The following is a 21,795-nucleotide window of genomic DNA, read 5'->3' as shown; positions in this document are numbered from 1 at the left end:
TTTACTAGGCTGAAAGAACTGTCTACTCATAATACTGCCCTCCACTGACTTGTAGAGGTGCTATAATATGCAGCATTAGATTTTCAGTTAGAGTAAGCCACTAACTCTCTGGAAGCTTCCAGGTTAAATGTAAATTGTTGCTCACATATTAGTATCTCACCATGAATTGGTTAAAGGTATAGATGTACATTATCTAGTTAGGTTCAAAGGCTGTAGTCATTAACTCTGGCTGCACAACAGCATCACCTTGGGAGTGTTTAAGAACTACTGATGCCTGAGTCCTCCACTAGATCAATTAAGTTAGAGCCTTGGTGGGGAGGGGTGGACAGCAGAGATCAGTATTTTTTAAAAGCTCCTGAAATGATTTGTATATGAAGTCAGGGTTGCCGAATCTGCTCAAGGGGAATGTGATATTGGGCAGCAGGGAGTTCAGGTGCTCAGGAAATGTCTGAATTATAGGTACTGCCCAGAAGGAGAGGTCTCAGGTAATATTTCAAGAGTTAGGCAATTGGGTAGCAGGGAAAGTTGCTTAGAAATAAGATAATCCCAAAAGAAGCATGGAACACTCAGCTCCCAAAATGCAGTGAGATGACTTTTAGTTCAGCTTAGACTAAGTGTCAAGATTTAATTTTCCTTACAGAATGTTAGTCTGGACACTGATTTTTCTCCATCTAAGACACATGGCTCATATTTTAAATTGGTGACCCATTATTTACATAGCAGGCTCTTGAAATGTATGTTATCAAATGCCCAACTAGACAATATCAACTGACCTCTTATATTCATGTCCATTCATAACTGTATGCATTCTAGGTTCTCTTCTTTACCAATTTAAACCATCAGAAAAATGCATATCCATGCCTCACTGTTTCAATCTCTCAAAGAAATGCTTCCATTGAATTATATTCCCTTAGGTCATTAGAAACCATAAGATGAATACTTTCACATTTTCATTTCACAGCTGCTATAGTTTGGATGTTTGTCCCCCTATACCTCATGTTGAAATTTGATCCCCAGTGTTGGAGATGGGGCCTAACGGGAAGTGTTTGGATTATGTGGGTAGATATCTCATGAATAGATTAATGCCCTCCCTGTGAGGGGTGATAATTGAGTTCTCACTCTATTAGTTCCAGGGAAAGCTGGTTGTTAAAAAGAGCCTGGCACCTCCCCCTTCTCCCTCTTGCTTCCTCTCCTGCCATGTGATCTCTGCACACCGGGCTTGCCTTCTGCCATGACTGGAAGCAGCCTGGGGCCCTCATCACATACTGAGCAGATGCTGGCACTGCGCTTCTTTTACAGACTGCAGAATCATGAGCCAAGTAAACCTCTTTTCTTTACAAATTGTCCAGCCTCCAGTATTCCTTCATAGCAACAGAAAATGGACAAAGACAACAATAAATAATAAAGGTGTTGCCCATTCTATGTTATGGAAGGTTCCTTGTGTAACAGAATTCTGTTCTGTTGTTTAGTAGCGGAGTGATCATAAGAAAGTTAATCTTTCTGTGCCCCAGATTCTCATCTGTTAAGTTTGGGGGATTAACACAGAGAAGGCAGGTTTTTTTTTTTTTTTTTGTGAGGGATGGAAGCAAGTATGTAAAATTTTGCTTCAGACCACTGACTGAAATATAGGTCACTATTTCATACATTCAAATCTCAGTACATAATAGAAAATTAATATTTTTCTGAATAAAATTTATAGTGTAAGATGATATGGATAACATTTATTTGTTATAAACTTCTGACTTAAAACCTTAGAAAATTAAGCTACAAAAACTCTGGGAAATTGCTAAAAAGCAATCAGACCTTAACTGAAGAGCTATGATGTATTTCGGTTAAATGCCCAGTAGCTAAAAAAAATTATGAAAATAAATTCAACAACTTACCTTTCCATTTCTTGTAGAATGCTTTTGATGTCTTTTCCTAACTTAAACTTTTTCCCAAATGGAATGTCAGAAATAATAATATCAACACTTTCTGAAGGCAATGGCAATTCTGAAATATAGAAATCAGAGAATCCTATTACAGTAGGGTCAAATATTTACAACTCAAATAATGAGAAAATTGAAGTACACAGGATTATTTTTGCATAACAGATAAAAGTTAGGGTTGCTAATATTGTTTTAAGGTAATTACAAGATCCCAAAATGCTTTCACAATCACTAATGATAAATGATACAGTTAGTGTATTCTGTTAGTTGAAAATTGGTTTTTCAGATACAATAAAATGTAAGTTAAGCAGAACTTAACATTAGCCAGAAAACTCAATTCTCTAAATATATAGCTTGTATAGAAAGCTGCTAGCTCCACTAAGTTGCCTAGAAAAATCTTCCACAAAATTATATTCTACAATTTTCATTTCCCATTTTAAAACCGTATGTTTAGATCTACTTGTTTTTGAGGGAGAGGATCCACAGCTATCATTGTATTTTTAAAAGAGAACTTGGAAGGTTAAGAATATCTATTAAGTTCTAAGACTAGAGAAAAGGCTACATAATCAATAATCAACACAATGATTATCACTAAAAATTATTGTCTGATTAATTCTAAATTGCTTTATTATCTTCATGTTTTCTTCTCAGAAGTTACATTATCAAAAGGTAACACAGTACACTCTACCCTAACATCCACATCTTCTAGATGTACTTTCCACTTTTTACTTATTTTACTTCTCATCCATCTCCTAAATTCAGTTAAATACTCATAAGACAAATGTCCCAATTTTCATTTTGAATAGTACCTAACTGCAGAAATAATCTTCACTAAATATCAAAAGTTTCTGTTGGTAGAAAATTTAATAGCAAAAAGTGCTTTATAATCTGGGAAAGTCTAATGACTACTTGCTAGATCTCTCCTAGTTCTAACCCTTATGTGAGGTTAATAGAAGAAGAGTAGACTGTTCGAAAAAAAGAGGATAATATTCTTTTAAGCTGAGACAGGAATTCCTTTTTCCCAAGTTATGTTTTAACCTCATGGTTTTAGGGTGTTGATATAGTACACATCCATTTACAAAATGACTAAAGACAATAAATAGACAATGAAGGCAACCATAGTTCTCACATGTTTTATTTATGAGGAAGCATGTAGTAATTTACTTTTGAATTTAATCCCAAGTCTTTCTTTCACCTTACGCTACACACAAACACAGTACCTACATATAAGTTGGCTGCCTATTATGTCCAGGTTTAGTAACACTGATTTTTTTCTTCTGGGTCTCCATTTTTATTGGGAACTTTGCTGCTCTATATTACATAATATGCTAAACTGCTTTAAATAATTTTAGAAGTTGAATACATAAACTTCATATAGATGGAAGAGAATAATTTTTTAAAAAAATCTCCAGAACTAAGCAGTGTCATCTTCCAATAGAGCATAAAATAATCAAAGCTTTTCTTGATGTAGTTGAAAGCATAAGCTCTGGTGTCAGCTTGCATTTGGCTCTGCTGCTCACTAACTGTGGGACTTTGGGAAATTACTGCTTCAGTTTCTTCATCTGTAAAATAGAATAAGATTAGGTACCTCAGAAGTCAATAAAAGAGGTAATATATAGAAGACATTTAGAACAGGGCCTGGCACAAAGTGAGCATTCAGTAACTGTTAGCTGCTTTGTGGTCATTATTTATAATGTCCCTCTCTGATGTAAATGGGAGATGACAGCCAGGTGGAAACCAGTGTGCCATCCTTCAAAAAAGCTTTGCAGAACACAGTATCCCCTTCTCCCTCACTCTTGGGCATCTAAGGTTGAGGTAGGGCAACTACTTCTAGGTGGGCCTCTCTCCTACTCTCCTTTCCTCTAGCAGTGGTTCTCCAAGTGTGGTCCCCATAGCAGTAGCACCACTACCATCTGGAAACTACAACTTAGTGCATATTAGAATCAACTGAAAGGTCTTTGTAAAACAGATTGTGGTCCCCATCTCCATAGGTTTAGATGCAGATACTCCTAGAACCATGAGCACCTGACCAATACGATTCAACATACAGTAAAATCTTTTAAATTATTAGATGCTTTGAATACTGCTTGTGAACAAAAAATTTGCTTGTAACTAATGAGCTAAGATTCTGAAATAGAAACATAGCTCAAAACAAGTAAAAATCATCTCTTTTTTACATCTCTGCAGGATGATTCAAGAACATGAAAAAAAATTTAGTTTTAAAATACCAGTTGTTTTGAAGAAAAAAACTGCCCTATTTTTCCTACTTCCAGGAGAAAAATGGGTAAAAATTTCCAAAAACTCAGGACTATGGCCCCAAGATGCTTTCTTCCAAAGGGATTTATGGGCCTTCAAGATGTCTTTTCATGCATATATTTAAACTAAAGACCAGGTTCATTGAGCACTTTTATAAAATTGAACATATCCTTCTTCCTATTTTTGTTCCTTGTTCTTTCTGCTGTTTATTCTATTGTCCAGGTTTATGTTATTCATATTCTGTCTCCTAACAGTAATTCCCATAATTGTTTAAACTTAGTTCTACAGTTAAATTAATTTCATCCTTATCACTAATCATTTTGCCTTTATTGTCTCCATTTCTCAGCCAATTAACCTCTTAATGCCTGGATTAAATAGTTTTCCCCAAAAGGGCTTAGTTGTGAAATGTCTGAACTTTTTCGTATTTCAAAATGTTTGTCCTTAAGATGATGTTTTGGTTAGGCATAATATTTTTGGGTTACACTTTGCTTTGGTAACTTTGTAAACAGCATCTCAGAACCTTGTAAATAACCACTATTCTATTGTCAAATGCTCTATAACATTTTCTTTTTATTGTGGCCAAAATATATTTTGAGGTTTATTGCATTAGATTATGACCTTCTCTTGTTTGGTTGCTGAATTTGTTTTCTTTGATGAGTACTCTTCTTTTTCTATTTTCAGTAAGTACAAGAGGGCGTAAAGCTTTCAATGAAATTTTGATCTGCCATCTTAATCAAGAAGTCCATAAACATTAGTCTTAAACATGCAAAATGTAGTCTGGCATCTGGATTGGGTCACCATACAATTTATAGTCTAAATGAACATTTCTGAGATGAGAATGCTAGAAATAACTATGCTAGTTATTTTATATGAAAATTATATGCTTTGAAATATTTGAAGTATTTATTATCCAAAAAATTGGTTTATTATGGTGGCCCTAAAAACATATCTGTGCAAAATGAAATTTTTAAGTTTAATAAAAGACTATTTTTTTTGAGAAAAAATAATTTGCCGACAGTGCTAATATCTGAACGAGTTCTGGTAAATGAAGTCTACTTTCAGTTCTATTTTTTCATATGGAAAGGGTAAATATTTCAGCCCTCCAGTTCACAGTCCCTCCAATGACAGTGCCTTTGACAAATATGTTCACAATACAAAACTCAAATAATCTCTAGTATTCTTTTAATTGTTTTACCAAATTTAGATGATACAAAATTAAGGCCTTCACCATTTCATTCCATTCCATTCTAGACTACAAATTTATCCAATTACAATAAGGAAAGTCATCAGGAGATTCTTTCCATACCATATCCAAAGAATATTTACAGAATTTCATAATTAAGTCTTGTGCATTGTTGAGCTTTCAATAATTTGTTCATTTCTTCACGTTTTTAGGGAAAGATGATCAATGTCTTCCTGCTGCCAGCTTTGTTTTTAACAACTGTAATTCACCAAAAAATTCAAAAGCTAATGTATTTTGGCACTTCATTTGTTGACTCCTTTGATTATAGATTTCCAGTATATTCTGCATAAAATGCCACCAAAATTAGGCAACTTTTTTTTTTTGGTAAAGTTTATAGCACCATCCTAGGACACTTTGGTTGATTTACAGAGTAATTCTTTGAAGACTTACACTTTAAAATCCAACTGATGGACAAGCAAAGAAAGTAAGTATTGCTATGCAGAAGTATTTTTTTGCATTCGGTCATCTTCATCACAAATAGTTTGCAGTTCATCTATTCTGTGTATATTTTAAAAAGAAGGCTGGGTACGGTGGCTCACGCCTGTAATCCCAGCACTTTGGGAGGCCAAGGCAGGTGGATCATGAGGTCAAGAGATCGAGACCATCCTGGCCAACAGGGTGAAACCCCATGCAAAAATTAGCTGGGCATGGTAGCATGCACCTGTAGTCCCAGCTATTCAGGAGGCTGAAGCGGGAGAATTGCTTGAATCTAGGAGGTGGAGGTTGCAGTGAGCCAAAATCGCACCACTGTACTCCAGCCTGGTGACAGAGTGAGAGTTTGTCTCAAAAAAAAAAAAAAAAAAAAAAAAAAAAAACAGTGGCCAGGTATGGGGTGGCTCACACCTGTAATCCCAGCACTTTGGGAGGCTGAGCTGGGAGGATCACTTAAGACCAACCTGGGCAATACAGTGAGATCCCATCTCTATTTTTTTAAAAAAGAAAATTAGCCAGGCATGGTGATGAGTACCTCCTACAGTCCTAGCTACTTGGGAAGCTGAGATGGGAGGACTGCTTGAGCCCAGGAGTTCGTTCAAGGCTGCAGTAAGCTATAATCAGACCACTGCACTCTAGCCTGGGTGACAGAGCAAGTCTCTGTCTTAAAAAAACAAAAAACAAAATTCAATTATTTTGACAAGTGTCTGTTTCAACAGACACTGCAGCCTGTTTGGAGGTAATTATGAATTATATGGGTATAACATTAAATTTCAAGTGCATTTCTGCTCCATAGGTTTTAGTAAGAATATTAATTTTTAGCATCATGATGTGGCCCACGAAGTAACGCATAAGCACACAGGTGGGCAATGCCGAACTGAATTCACAGTAGCATTCACAAAGAAGTTGCATCTTTGACAGAAAAAAACCCTATGAAATTTCCAAGAATTAGGGTAAAAAAAGAAAACAAAGCTACTACTGGAATTGACTTAACTGATTATCTTTCTAAATCATGTGATGATATTGATACAAAACTAGCAACATTTAACTGTCTGCAAAGGTCTTCTGCTAAGGAAGCCAGCACATTAACAGTACCAGCTTCATTTTGCTAGGTGCATAACAAAACTCACAATTGAATATGAGCAAAATAAATTTAGAAGAATAGCCATTTGATCTAAAAGGAAAGTCATACTTCACAGAGTGATATTTTAAACGCATTTTCTTCAGTTGCATGTGATAAATTGTTGGCTTTGGGCCTAGCATTCTTAGAATTACTAAGTTTTTATTTTTTTCCTTCAACTTTTAAGTTCCAGGGTATATGTGCAGGATGTATGGGTTTGCTACATAATGTGCTGTGGTGGTTTGCTACAGATCAACCTACCACCTTGGTAATAAGCCCAGCATCCATTAGCTATTCTTCCTAATGCTCTCCCTCCCCTCCCGCCTCCCCGACAGACCCCTGTGTGTGCTGTCCCCCAACCATGTGTCCATGTGTTCTCATCGTTTAGCTCCCACTTATAAGAGAAAACATGCAGTGTTTGGTTTTCTGTTCCTGCGTTAGTTTGCTGAGGATAACAGCTTCAAGCACCATCCATGTCCCTGCAAAGGACATTATCTTGTTCCTTTTTATGTTTACATAGTATTTTATGGTATATATGTACTACATTTTCTTTATCCAGTCTATCATTGATGGGCATTTGGGTTGATTCCATGTCTTTGCTATCGTGAATAGTGCTCAAGTGAACATATGTGTGCATGTATCTTTATAATAGAATGATTTATATTCCTTTGGATATATGCACTGTAATGGAATTGCTGGGTCAAATGGTATTTCTGCCTCTGGATCTTTGAGGAATCACCACACTGTTTTCCCAACAGTTGAACTCATTTACACTCCTACCAACAGTGTAAAGGCATTCCCTTTTATCCACAACCTCACCATCATCTGTTGTTTCTGCACCTTTTAATAATCGCCATTCTGACTGGCATGAGATGGTATCCCATTGTGGTTTTGATTCGCATTTCTCTAATGATCAGTGATGTTGAGCTTTTCTTTGTATGTTAGTTGGCCACATGGATGTCTTCTTTTGAGAAGTATCTGCTCATGTCTTTTGCTCACTTTTTAATGGGGTTGTTTTTTTCTTGTAAATTTGTTAGGCCAAGGCGGGTGGATTGCCTGAGCTCAGGAGTTTGCGACCAGCCTGGGCAACATGGCGAAACCCTGTCTTTACTAAAAATATAAAAATTAGCTGGGGGTGATGGTGTGTGCCTGTAATCCCAGCTACTTGGGAGGCTGAAGCAGGAGAATTGCTTGAACCTGGGATGTGGAGGTTGCAGTGAGCTGAGATTGCACCACTGCACTCCAGCCTGGGCAACAGGGCAAGACTGTCTCAAAAAACAACAAAAAAATTTGTTTAAGAACTACTGAGTTTTAAGATAAATGCCAGATCCCTCTATAAACAGACTTGTTTCATTTGGTCAGTGATATCGCCATGGCCTTCACAGTAGGATTGTAAATACCAACAAATATTGACTCGAGTTATATGTTCATCAGCTGTCTTAAGAAATAGAAGCTCAATACTTACTTTTTCACTAAAAATGCATTTTTAAAACCTTATTTCTTCTGAAAGAGTTTGTTACAAAATAGAAGTGTTACCGAACAATAAAAAAGGACTTATACCATATAATAAATGATAAAGTTTTAGCAGCAAGAACATATGAACTACTCTCTATGTTGAACTTATACCCTATTTTCTACACATATTTCATATACACCTACCCCATCACTTTCCACATTTCCCTCTGATTTCCCAAATGGGCACCCTGGCAGCTTCATGAATCTTGCAGAATATGGCGTGAGCCATAAGACACCTGGCTAGAACACCAAGGCCAAGCCAGCAGAGGAGAAAACAAACCAGTATGAAAGAAAATGCAAACACCATATTATGTGGTGCTTATGAGTGTCCTGAAAAAAGCATGCCATCTTACCGCAAGAGTGGAAACTCTTGAGAACAAAGCACAACTGTTGCTAATAATCTTGTTATAAACCTACACTTAAGTGATGTGTGACAGGCTACAGAATGCCTAACTGGAAGGAAAGAAAATATTTCCTTTTAGCTATAATTTTGCCATTTTAATTAAATCATAAATGTGTTTCTTTTGCTCAAATCTGTTTATGTTATAGTTTCTATCTTAGAATGTACATATATCTGCAGATTTAAAAAAGCCTAACTAATGACTAATTGCTATTTCCTAAGAAAACTTGTAACATAATATTCATTTGATTCCAAATTTTCTTAATGATTAAAACTTAGGAATAAATACATATGATTTATTCATGTTAAAAGATTTTTTTTTTTTTGAGATGGAGTCTCACCATGTCACCTAGGCTGAAGTGCAGTGGCACAATCTAGGGTCACTGCAACCTTCACCTCTTAGGTTCAAGCGATTCTTCTGCCTCCCCTTCCCAAATAGGTGGGACTACAGCCACTATGCCTGGCTAATTTTTTTTTTTTTTGTATTTTTAATAGAGACGGGGTTTCACCATGTTGGCCAGGCTGGTCTCGAATTCTTGAGCTCAACTAATCTGCCTGCCTCAGCCTTCCAAAATGCTGGGATTATAGGCATAAAGCCACTGCGCCCAGCTAAGACAACTTCTTTTTATATTAGTTGAGGGTCATAAAACAAAATGAATGCTTATTAAAAAGGTAGAAAAAATAAAGTCATTAAAGCACACAGAGGCTGAAGACTGTGATTTTACAGAAATGTAAGTCATAATAGGAATGATTATTACTAACTTCCTAGGTATACCAACATAACAGTGCTTACAGATGTCTTACTAATTCATGCTGTTTTAGACACTAAACTCTGTGTGTTTATGTAATAAATCCTCATCACAGCCTTATGGAGTGGTATTATAATCTTCATATTACAGATGAGAAAATAAAGAGAGGTCCAGTTTTTCTGCTGCAGGCCATACGGTGAAAAAACGATGGTGGAGCTAGGATTTATACTTGGTGTGACTCTTAAAGTCGGTAAGTGTTCTTAATTCCTATAGTAAAAAGGCATGAGATCCCTTAAACAAGGGATTCATAGATCTCAACACTCTAAATCGTATTTATAATTAGAGCTCTTAAAAACCAAATTAATGGTGTATATGTGCCACATTTTCTTAATCCAGTCTATCGTTGTTGGACATTTGGGTTGGTTCCAAGTCTTTGCTATTGTGAATAGTGCCGCAATAAACATACGTGTGCATGTGTCTTTATAGCAGCATGATTTATAGTCCTTTGGGTATATACCCAGTAATGGGATGGCTGGGTCAAATGGTATTTCTAGTTCTAGATCTAGATCCCTGAGGAATCGCCACACTGACTTCCACAATAGTTGAACTAGTTTACAGTCCCACCAACAGTGTAGAAGTGTTCCTATTTCTCCACATCCTCTCCAGCACCTGTTGTTTCCTGACTTTTTAATGATGGCCATTCTAACTGGTGTGAGATGGTATCTCATTGTGGTTTTGATTTGCATTTCTCTGATGGCCAGTGATGATGAGCATTTTTTCATGTGTTTTTTGGCTGCATAAATGTCTTCTTTTGAGAAGTGTCTGTTCATGTCCTTTGCCCACTTTTTGATGGGGTTGTTTGTTTTTTTCTTGTAAATTTGTTTGAGTTCATTGTAGATTCTGGATATTAGCCCTTTGTCAGATGAGTAGGTTGCAAAAATTTTCTCCCATTCTGTAGGTTGCCTGTTCACTCTGATGGTAGTTTCTTTTGCTGTGCAGAAGCTCTTTAGTTTAATGAGATCCCATTTGTCAATTTTGGCTTTTGTTGCCATTGCTTTTGGTGTTTTAGACATGAAGTCCTTGCCCACGCCTATGTCCTGAATGGTATTGCCTAGGTTTTCTTGTAGGATTTTAATGGTTTTGGGTCTAACATTTAAGTCTTTAATCTATGCAGCCATAAAAAATGATGAGTTCACATCCTTTGTAGGGACATGGATGAAACTGGAAAACATCATTCTTAGTAAACTATTGCAAGGACAAAAAACCAAACACCGCATGTTCTCACTCATAGGTGGGAATTGAACAATGAGAACACATGGACACAGGAGGGGGAACATCACACTCCGGGGACTGTTGTGGGGTGGGGGGAGGGGGAGGGACAGCATTGGGAGATATACCTAATGCTAAATGACGAGTTAATGGGTGCAGCAAAACAATATGGCACACGGATACATATGTAACAAACCTGCACATTGTGCACATGTACCCTAAAACCTAAAGTATAATAATAATAAAAAAAAAACCAAATTAATGAAGAAAATAAATGGTTTTATCTAGCCTGAATGTTTACCTCTGAAGTAGGTGCAATAAAGGGCTAATTATTAGTTAAAATTGGCCCCTGTATTAGCAAGACGAATAGTTCCTCCTAGACTGAAACTTAAATATTAAGAGGTTGTGATGATGAAATAACCTAAAACAGATGATTTATTCTTTCCTCCAGAAAGTTATCCTAAAAACAATTCACAGAAGAATCATCTACAAATGATATAATATGAAAAAGTTTATCTCAGTAGTAAAGAAAGGTAAATTTAAGCAAACCTATCAAATGTGTAGAGTTTAAAAAATTGTAATAAGAATTATAATCTCCAGTATCAACAGCAGAGAAGAGTGCACTGATGTCCACTGCTGGTTTGGTGTGACCTGTTTTAAGGTTCATTCTCCTCCCTCTGCCTTCCCCTACTCCTAGAAATGCATGCCCAACCATTCATGCACTGATCCTGTCCTTTCTCAGGGTCCTGGATATAGTAGACAAGTGATTCCCCTCTCTTCTCCATCATGTCAAATTCCTCCTTTTCATTTGATCTTTCTCTTTAGCGAGTTCAAACATTCTATATACAAAAAAATTCTAACTTCTATGTTCAAAAAAACCCCTGCTTGATCCCCAATATCCTTTCTTTCAGTTACTGTCCCATTTCTATGCTCTCCTCATTAGCCAAACTGCTCCAGAGAATGCTCTAAACTAGTTGTCTTCAAGTTATCTCCTCCCATTCTCTCAAGAGCCCTTCCAGGGAAGCTGCCCTTGACTTCTGCAGTCACCAGGCCTCATTGTACTCCACCAGTGAGCAGCAGCTGACATAGCTGATCTATCTTTCTTCCCCGGATTCTTACTCTCTTACATCACCAGCTGTTCCTTTACCAGATGCTCACCTTCCAGAAGTCCAAGCATCTGAGTACTCCAAGGTTCAGTCCCCTTTCCCTTCTCTACTTACACTCATTCTCTTGGAGATCTCATGAAACTAAATGTTCTCTATACTGGTGATTCTCTATCCTGGTGATCCCCTAAACTCCAGATTTGTATACTGAGGTACTAACTTGACACCTTCACTTAAGAGTCTAATAACGGTGTGAAATTTAACAGGTCCTAAACTCTAACTTGATCCACCATCCGTCTTCCCCATCTCAGTAATGACAACTCCATCCTCTAGCTGCTCAAGCCAGAAAGCTTAGAATGTTCTCTCTCTCACAGTCCACATCCAATCTGAAAACAAATTCTGTTGGCTCTGTCTGCCAGATGTATATCTGACCTTCTCTCGACACCTCCTTGAATACCACCTTGGGCCAGGCCACTGTCATTTCTTACCTGGATTATAACTGGAGTTGCAACAGTCTCCTAACTAGTCTCTTTGTTTCTGTCCTTCCCTCACTAAAGTCTAAGAGGAATCCTTTCAAAAACTAATATTTATGCAGTTACCTGGTGCCACAGAGAACCTTTAAAAAGCACACACACACAAACAGTGGAGCACTTCTGACTGTTTTTTAAATGAAACCTTTTAGAAAATGCCCCCTAAAGTGAAAATACATAAAAGTGAAGCTGGGAGTGCAACAGAGGTCCAATGGCCAACTCAGTACTCCCTCCCTCATGCCTACAAGGTGATGTGGAGAATGTAAAGGGATTGAAAACTCACTGCTCTGGAACAACTTACAAAGCAATTTCAGTTTTCTTAAAGGTTTCAAAGAAATAGCATTCTTAAAGAAATTAGGGATCATGAAAGCTTGCAGTCTAGTCACCCCTTAGTTTGCTCTCCAAACTTGTGTCTCCTGCACAGAGTCCTATTAAAAACCTTGGCAGAAAGGCTTAAAAATAAAAGTCACTGGCAGCAAACAACTATGAGATCTCAATCAACAAGACAATTTCTTCTTTGGGGATGCTTTATTATGCTTTTATGCAAGTTATCCTAGTATTTTCTTCTGTTGATACTCATGTTTACTACTTTTCCCCTACAATAAAATTTTTTAAACAATATTTTGTTCCTCCTGATTATAGGTTTGATATTGGGACCTATCTACTACCTATCACTGTCAACAGAATACAATGTTCTTACCCAGGAATTAAATTCACTCATTATTTAAGGGAGAGACGTATACTTGGAGAATAGGAAAAAAACAAGGAATAGTTTTTAAAAATTGTGTAAACGCCATGGCTCTCAGGAAAATATTATTTTGATTGGCCTCAGTAGACTTGATTCCTAGTCATGTGTGTCACTGCTGATTCCCCTTCAATAAACAGGGTACTGTTTTCCCTCTACCTCACAGGGTCACCAGCTGTCCTGGTTTACTCTAGACTTTGCTGATTTTAGCACTGAAAGTCCTGGTTTAGCAAATTGGGATGGGTGGTTAGCTTACTCCTGTGTATCTCATGGATACTGTCTAATGTGAGGCAAGATGGTAAGATAATTCAGAACATTTCATATTATTTATTCAAAAGAAATTCAAAGAATTATTATTACACTGCTTTCTTTATGGCTATATTAAATGATCACTGGTTCTGATACAAGAAATGGTTCAGATGCAACACTTTTTCTTTTTTTAACAAACACATTTTAAGAAGTCAGCTTTACATGCTTACGAAAACTATAGAATTGCTGCTTCCCAATTATGAACCCTTTGAAAATAAAAAGGTTTCACTATTAGAAGTAAACTGAGTATTAGTCCCACAGATATATTAAAGGGTAAAACCAACCTTTACATAGTGAGTCTTGTTTTATATTATGATTCTAAATATATTTACATTGTTCATTTTCTCAATTGTTTTGCATTTTTAGTATCTTACCTATAACAGAGACTTTAAGTAATTCAATTTTATCCTCAAGGCCTGCAGCTTTCAGATTGTCCCAAGTACCTAGTAACTGTGAGTCGCTGACATCAGCACCTACATAATACACATCCTATGGGGAAATAAATAATATTTTAAGCATAAATAAAATTATTACATATTTTATAGAGTTAAGAAAATCTACTTATATTTTCTCAAATGACAGAAGTGAAATTAGTAGATTTTAAATTCAGGTCAAAACACATTTAGGGTATTCTTTTAAAATGATAATAGCAAAAAATGTAAAGTTTTTGTTAAAATTTTAAAGATCTGTTAACATTTTACAATGACAAATGTCTAAAGAATTTGAGTATTAGTATAATCTAGGTCATGACTAATGATTAGAATTCTCCCATATTTTCCTAAATTTATCATAGTATTTAAAGAAATAACATAGCAATTTCATTAGTCCTTCATAATCTATTTTGAGTATAGTGAATAATAACTCATGTAATTAAAAATAATCCCCAGACACTCTACTTGTAAATAATTGGTGATTATACTACATATACTGATTGAAGTAGATAAACTGCTTGCTTTACCAAACTTTAGAACTTACTGGCCATTCTTTAGCAGCTTCCAAAAGTATTGTTCCAAGTCCACACATTGGATCTAAAACAAATGCACCAGCCTGCAGACAGAAATATTAATTTGGTATTATTAAGACTACCATAGTACGTATTATAAAAGAAACCTAAAACTTGAGGAATCGATATTTCAAGAGGAAAGATTACTTTTGAAAGGGGTGGTGGCTGAAGGGACAGATGGGTTCAGGGGAGGGTTTTTATTTTTTTAAGTTGAAAGATATTTCAGCAGGTATACATGCTGATGGGGATGACCCAGTAGAAGGAAAAATCCCTAAGTCTACAACAGGGAATGGAATCTGGCACACAAGAGTATTAGCGTGGAACAAGAACAGCTCCCTTATTGTAACAACAATAAGGCAGAGTATGTGGGCATAGATTCTGGTATGCTGGTAGACTTGGTGAGGAGAACATGCAGAAGTTCTCTTCTGATTCTATTATTTAAGTCAAATAAGAAGGAAGAGAGCTTGAGAATGGCGTGAACCTGGGAGGCAGAGCTTGCAGTGAGCAGAGATCGTGCCCCTGCACTCCAGCCTGTGTGACAGAGCGAGACTCCGTCTCAAAAAAAGAGAAGAGAGTTAAAAGTATGGGCAAGGAAATGACTATAATGATCCAACTTTTAAAAATCCAAGCTGTGAAGGAGGGATGAGCACAGGTGGTAAGAAACAGGGGTCTGGTCAAATGACTGGAGGGCCCTGTGGGGTTAAGGATTTGTGTTCGGGTAGCAGAGGAAGTGAACAGGAAAGAGGAGGTGGTTAAGAACAAGATTCCTGAATATAAATTATCAATACCAGGCCGATGCCAAATGTAAATTCAAGCTTTGGCTTGACAATTATACAGTAACAACTACAAGAAGACAAGCATCTGTGGTGCAGAGGCAAGCAGGCTAATTAGAATGCTAAGAAAGTAAAACTGTTCTTTCTTAGTTAATGGTCTTTCTCTGGAGCTCTGTTACTTTGAGTATAATATTTCCATGACACTTAGTAAATGCAAGCTAAAATGTAATAATAATAATAATAATAATATATTGTATTGGAGAAAAAAAAACTGAGATTTTTGGAAGAGATACCCTTCTGGGTATGACAAGGTCTAGGATGTGACTACAGCAGATGAATAGGGAAGCCAAGATATGAAGAGGCAGGTTACTGAGTGGTTACAGAGACCAAAGAATCATGACGGGATAATGGCCTGTACTCTTACAGGAATGAGAGGGAGAGAACTCTGACTGGGGTGATCTGATGGCATGTGCTTCAAAGGCACTGTGAGGTTCTGGGCAGACGGAAGAAAACAATTGTCTAGAAGGGGCAAGGAGGAGCAAGCAGGAACGTACCCCACTGTCAGGCCCAGTGGTGCTCGAGATAGGGGAGAAAAGACATCCACCACTTGATATGTCTATAGAGGAAGCAGGGTCCTCAGTGGACTGCCAGGTTTCAGTCAGAGCCATATGGTACCTAATGGAAAGAAAGAAAATGTTCTTCAAGAGACAGAAGCCTTCCCCTGGTACTAAATTTTAAAGAGAATATCGTACAAATCCCTCATGAAGGGGCAGTAAGGAGCAGAAGGAAAAATTTAAATGTAAATTTTGTAGAAAATTGTTAATATTATGAGAACCCATTTTTATTAGGATCTCAAATGTGCCACACACTGTGCTCCTTCTCTCCCATGGTCTGTGTTCAGTGACATAATCTGACCTGAAGTATCTTTAAATGGCTTTATTTTACCTTAGGACCTTTTCTTGCCATGACACTTGTAGCCACAGGCTGAGGTAGAGAAGTATTTCTGTATAGTTACAACAACAATTAGGATTTATAGAACTTGATTTTCCTTGTTATGATATGTAGGAAGGAGAACAGTTTATAGTAAACATGATAAATAACAAACATCCCATTTTTAAATTTCATTTTTAGTGGCACTGGCCTACCCAAGGCTGAGCTGTCTGTGTACTGCTCTGGGTACCAAGCTCCAAGGAAGGAAATGGATCAGGTTGGATACTGGGGTCACTTAGACTGTGGGTCACTACCACATTCCCTCCAAAAGAACTCTACTATGCCATTTCCTGGGTTCTTTAACAGACCTCCTTTGCCAGTGGTCACATTTAGAGAGACATTTCTTACTTTTTGTAGTCCCAGGGCAAATTCACAGTAAGGAAAAGTTTTATCAAGCATTATCTTTGGATATTTTTGATCATTTCCTTTTGACTTTTCTGAAAAACATGTTTATATTAAAACAAAGGTAACATTTCAAATGTGTAGGTGATTATATAAATTTATATTTAAATACAAACTCTGGTGAAACCACTGGCAGTTTGGGAAAAAATTAACCATACCTCTTTCTCTATACTAAGAAAATCTGAACTAAAGATTTAAATCAAACAAAAAAAGAAAATCATGGGTTCTGGGTACCTGGTAAGCTGAAAGAGGCTCCCTCCTCCACTCTCAACTCTAAGCTTTTTGCTTCTGCTGAGCCAAGTGATGCTCAGACCTAGAGGCAACTGGCGCTAAGAGAAGCCCTAGGCTCTGTCACAGTCCCAGAAAAAGGAACATGTGTGGGGCCTCCCTGCTGTGGGTTGGGTAGTGATTAGAGAACAGCAGTGGAACCCAGAGGGGAGAATCAGTGGAACTAGGGAAGAGCTTGGTCTTCAGAGATCTATGGACTCAAAGAGAGGTCAGTGAATAGAGAAGTTTCCTCCAGGTATCTCAGCAGGACTGACAGATTCTCTTTACACTGCTGAGCCTGGGGTGCCAGAGATCCATTTGCCTTTTACCATTTATAGGATTCTGGCCATTTAAAATACTTAACAGTCACATTTTAGCCCCAGTGAGCTAAAACAAAACACACAAACAAAAACCAAGGCACATGTAAAAAAAAAAAAAAGGAGGAGGTCCCTCGGTAGTTTTAGAGTAAATAGGCAGAATAATCAGAACACACACCTAGTAAAATAGAATTACTAATTACTAGAAAACACAAATCAATATTTGAATAAAAGAAGAGCTTTCAGAGATATTCAAATGTGACACACATACCTTTCTGAAGCTAAAAAGTCTTTTTTTAAGCTAGAAATATAAATAAAATAGAGCATGTCTCTGTGACTCTTGTTGTAATTTGGAAGATAATGTTCAAGAATAACTCAAAATGCAGGGTCAAAATATAAAGAGACGGAAATCATGTCAAAAGGATAGGAGACTTGGAGGATAGAGCCAGGAAGCTTAACATGTTCATAATAGGAATTTCAGAAGTAGGAAAAAGAGAGTAGTTTAAAGTTAAATTCACCAAAGAGTTGAGGCAATAATTAAATAATGGAAGAAAAAGTGCTTAGGCCGGAGAATTAAAAATAAATAATAATTTTTATAATTATATATTCGAAATAGTAATTATAGTTCTAGTTATTAACTATAATTTTGGTATAATTATTTATTATTACCAAAATGGCAGCTAATACTTAGACACTTTCTGTATGTTAGGTACTGTTCTAATCATTTTATTAATGCTAATTCATTTAATCTTGTCATGATCCCATGAGATATTACTACTCTTTTCATCTTGCAAATGAGAAACTGAGGCACAAAGATCTTGAGTATCCTGCCCAAAGCTTCCCAGCCAGTAAGTGATGGCCAGAATCTAAGACTCACCAAGGTCTGGGCTAAATAGAAAAGACATATACATAAGCATGTTCTGGTGACATTCCTGGGCTTTAAGATTAAAGAGAAACATCTTACAAGTTTCCAAAAAGAAGGAACCAAGTAGTTATAAAGGAAAAGAAAAATCCCACTGGCATGGTCTGCTCATCTGTGCCACCGGAAGCTAAATGACAATGGAACAGCATCTATAGACCTCTGAGAGAAAAGAACTGCAATTCAGGAATCCTATACCCAGCCAAGATAGATATACCCAGGATAACAGGAAGAAATTTGAAGATACAAAGGAATTCAGACAGTATATCATTTAAATAACACATTTGAGGAAAATACCTAAGACAAGACTTTACCCAAGCAACAAGTAAACCAGAGCAGAGGCCTCAAACAGGGCAAGACAAAGAGAAGAAGAGAAATGGCAAAAAGCAACACACCTTGCAATGTATCTTTGTGTGTGTGTATTCAAAAATGTGTGTGTATTATGTGCAATTCTATCTAATGATTAAGAATAGGCTGTGTAAGTGCTAAGAACTTTTGAAACCCAAGAGCATACTCAAGCAAAGTTCTGGTACATAATAAATAATTTAGCTTCTCTAGTAGTTGGGGCTTGGGAGAGAAAGGGGTAAAAATGTTCAAAGGTCTCACTGTAGAGAGGAGAAGGGAAAAAAGTACTCTAAAGGTCTCATCTTATGACAGGGAAGAGGTGGAAGTTGGGGAAAATTGGAGTGCCTTGGTAAAAAGTGTGTCTTGGCAGAGGGAATAGTTGATGTTCTGTTTTAAATTAAGAGTAGAGTCATATATATTTAGTTAAGAGAGCAGGGAAAAGGACTCTAATGGAATAGAACAACGAAGTAAAATCTCTAACCACAAGGAGAACAATGAAATGATTAGCAAGTAACTTGGTCAAACTAGCGAAAATAAGAGAAGGAAACAAAGTGTGAGAAGTTATGAACAGAACAAAAAAAGGAAGAATATAATCAAGTCTATCCGTCACAACATTTACTGAATTCTCTCACTGAAAAGGAGACCATCAGAGTGGAGTAAAAATAACTGTGTGTTTGTAAAAAATATGTAAAGTTGAAAAAAAAGCAGTGGCAAAGAAATATTAGGCTGACGCAAACAAAAAGGAGTGAAAATATTAGTAAGACAGTGAGACTTAAATTTAAACTTAACCAAGATAAAGAGGACTTAAGTAACAAAAAGGAACACTTCACAATGATGTATTGACAGTCATGAACATGTATATACCAAGCCACATGGCAGCTGAATAATTCAACAACTCATAAAAATGCAAAAACTTAAAAAAATACAATATAATGAGATTTCAAAAACTTCTTTCAAAATGGAGCAGTGAAACATACAGTAAGTAAAAATAATGGAGAACATTTCTTCACTAGAAGATAAAATCATCTTATGTCCATAGAACATTTACAAAAATTGACCAAGATCTTGGTCACAGAGACAAACTTAAAATTTAAGAATCAGGTTTTACAGGCCACATTTTCTAACTGTGACACAAAACATTAGAAATAATGAAATGTAGCTAACTGTTGACTCAGCTTTTTCAGAGCCAAAATACTCTCAGAAGTTCAACAATATATAAAAGCATGACTGCAGCAGTTTGTAAGTACGATGACAAAAAGAAAAGAAGCTAAAGAAAAAGCGTCAAGAAAAGAAAAAGCAAGTATCATAAATATCCATCAATAAGAGACTGTATAGTTAATTATGAAAAGAACCTTGCTATTAACAGGAAGGAAAACATTTTTCTTACCTTAATGTCAGCCAGAGATGCCATTGCCCACGCTATGGTAGATCGCAGTCCAGCTGTCTTGATGTAAGCTCTGCTGGCTAGGGAAACCCTACAAAGAAAAGAATCTGATTATATATTATTACACATTGAACAACAAGATATAAAAATGACTTACCTGTCCAAATCTGAGAATCATTTAAACATATTCATCCAACATACACTAAAGTATTCCCTAAGTTAGACAATGTTTCAGTCTTATTACAAAAATTCCTTCTCTAATGGGCACCTTGTCTACCCAGCCAGTGTGGAATTTCAGAAAGGTAAATTTTTAGACAACTGAAATTTACACTCTCATGTATTTAATGTATAAAAATGTAATTACACATGAGGAAAATCTTTCTTATACTTACCTGTCTTCCCACACAGAGTAGACCTTTTTTTTTGCTATTTGAAGTCATGAAGGGGAATGTACTATTTTGTGATATAAATGTAGTATGGGAAGTAGAACTGAAGGGATGCTAACCCTTAAAATCTGTTTTCTATAAAAAGTCCCTTTTGTAGGTTTGTTTTTTGGTTATTTGCATCTTTCCCAAAAGATGAAATGAAGCATGACATTGCATTGTCTAAAATAATTTACTGGATGATGGGCCAAAGCAGACATCTCCTAAATGAGTTCACTGGTCTCCAAAAAGCATCACTTCACACTTTATTCTCCACCTCATCAATGCCGCTATCACATCAATGTTTCCAGATTTGATAGAAATTTTCAAAATGTCATCTATTATTTCTATCTTTCCAATGCAATGAACAAGCAGAATCTCCTTGGAAATTTCAACTTTCCAAGCTTTTCTAGTTCACTTCTACAATTTGTTGGTAAAGTATGTCAAGAATTTGTGCTGGTTTGTTCTGGGGTTGGCTTGTTCCAAAACCACCAAGAGAAGTCTTCTACGAACGTTACGGAAAGCCATGATTTTCTTCAAACCCTCCTTAAAGTTGTTCAACAGAATTCTAGGTATGTGAATATTAAAAATTTATTTCTTTCACCATTTTGTTTCTCATCTTTCTTTGTAACTTATCCTGTTTTTGTATTTATTGCAAGCCTCTTAAAATCTTAGAACTAAATGATATACCCCTTTAAAATAAAATAGTGTAACTGTATACTTGCTATTATAATGAGGAAGTTCTACATGGCAAACCCATGGGAGTTTGGCTTTTTAATAAGGTTTTTTCAAGAAATAACAATTCACACTGTAAACAGTACTGTGTACATACATTTGGAATCAGGGTTGTAAACTATAACAGGTAGAAACACTATAAAATATTTTGGCCAGTGAATTTTGCTTCTACAGGGTAAGCTTAGCAATTATCTTGCTATAAAACAGTTTGCACTCTAGATACCAAAGCTATAAAACACAGTTTGCATTCTAGATGCCAAAACTATAAAACAGAGTTTGCATTCTAGATACCAAAAAGGGAAATGCAGTATGGAAAACCAGCTTTGTCCATATATATGAAAAAATGCTCTTCTAAGCAGCAGGAATTTATATGGAATCTTTCAAAGTTTCAACAACTATGTATATATTTCTGCTAATAGAAGTTTTTATGGAACATAATTCTACTAATATTTGACAAAAGTGAATGTTCACATTTTGCTTAAACCCGGGCAAAATTATCTCATTACTTCAACAAAAGGGCCCCATTATATCAGCATAACAAAATTATTCAAAAGAAGGCATGTTCAGAAATAAACTCCTTGAAAATAAAAATAATGCTTTACTTTCACAGAATCTAGCTAATGTACACGGTTCAAAAAT

General features: G+C 36.3%; 1 protein-coding gene across 4 annotated transcripts in view; it reads right to left on the bottom strand.

The window, feature by feature from the left end:
- Positions 1–21,795, bottom strand: part of THUMPD2 (THUMP domain containing 2) — a 43,541-nt gene that overhangs the window by 6,131 nt on the left and 15,615 nt on the right. For all 4 annotated transcript variants that reach the window (XM_030799986.1, XM_030799987.1, XM_030799985.1 and 1 more), the window contains 4 exons: positions 20,003–20,090; positions 14,575–14,646; positions 13,974–14,088; positions 1,884–1,992 (listed from right to left, as the gene is read on the bottom strand). In XM_030799986.1, the coding sequence (XP_030655846.1) occupies positions 1,884–1,992; positions 13,974–14,088; positions 14,575–14,646; positions 20,003–20,090 (384 nt within the window). The remainder of the gene's footprint in view (positions 1–1,883; positions 1,993–13,973; positions 14,089–14,574; positions 14,647–20,002; positions 20,091–21,795) is intronic.

This window comes from Nomascus leucogenys, chromosome 19, assembly GCF_006542625.1.
Source record: "Nomascus leucogenys isolate Asia chromosome 19, Asia_NLE_v1, whole genome shotgun sequence".
Lineage (NCBI taxonomy): Eukaryota > Metazoa > Chordata > Mammalia > Primates > Hylobatidae > Nomascus > Nomascus leucogenys.
This window is presented reverse-complemented; position numbering and strand designations above follow the sequence as displayed.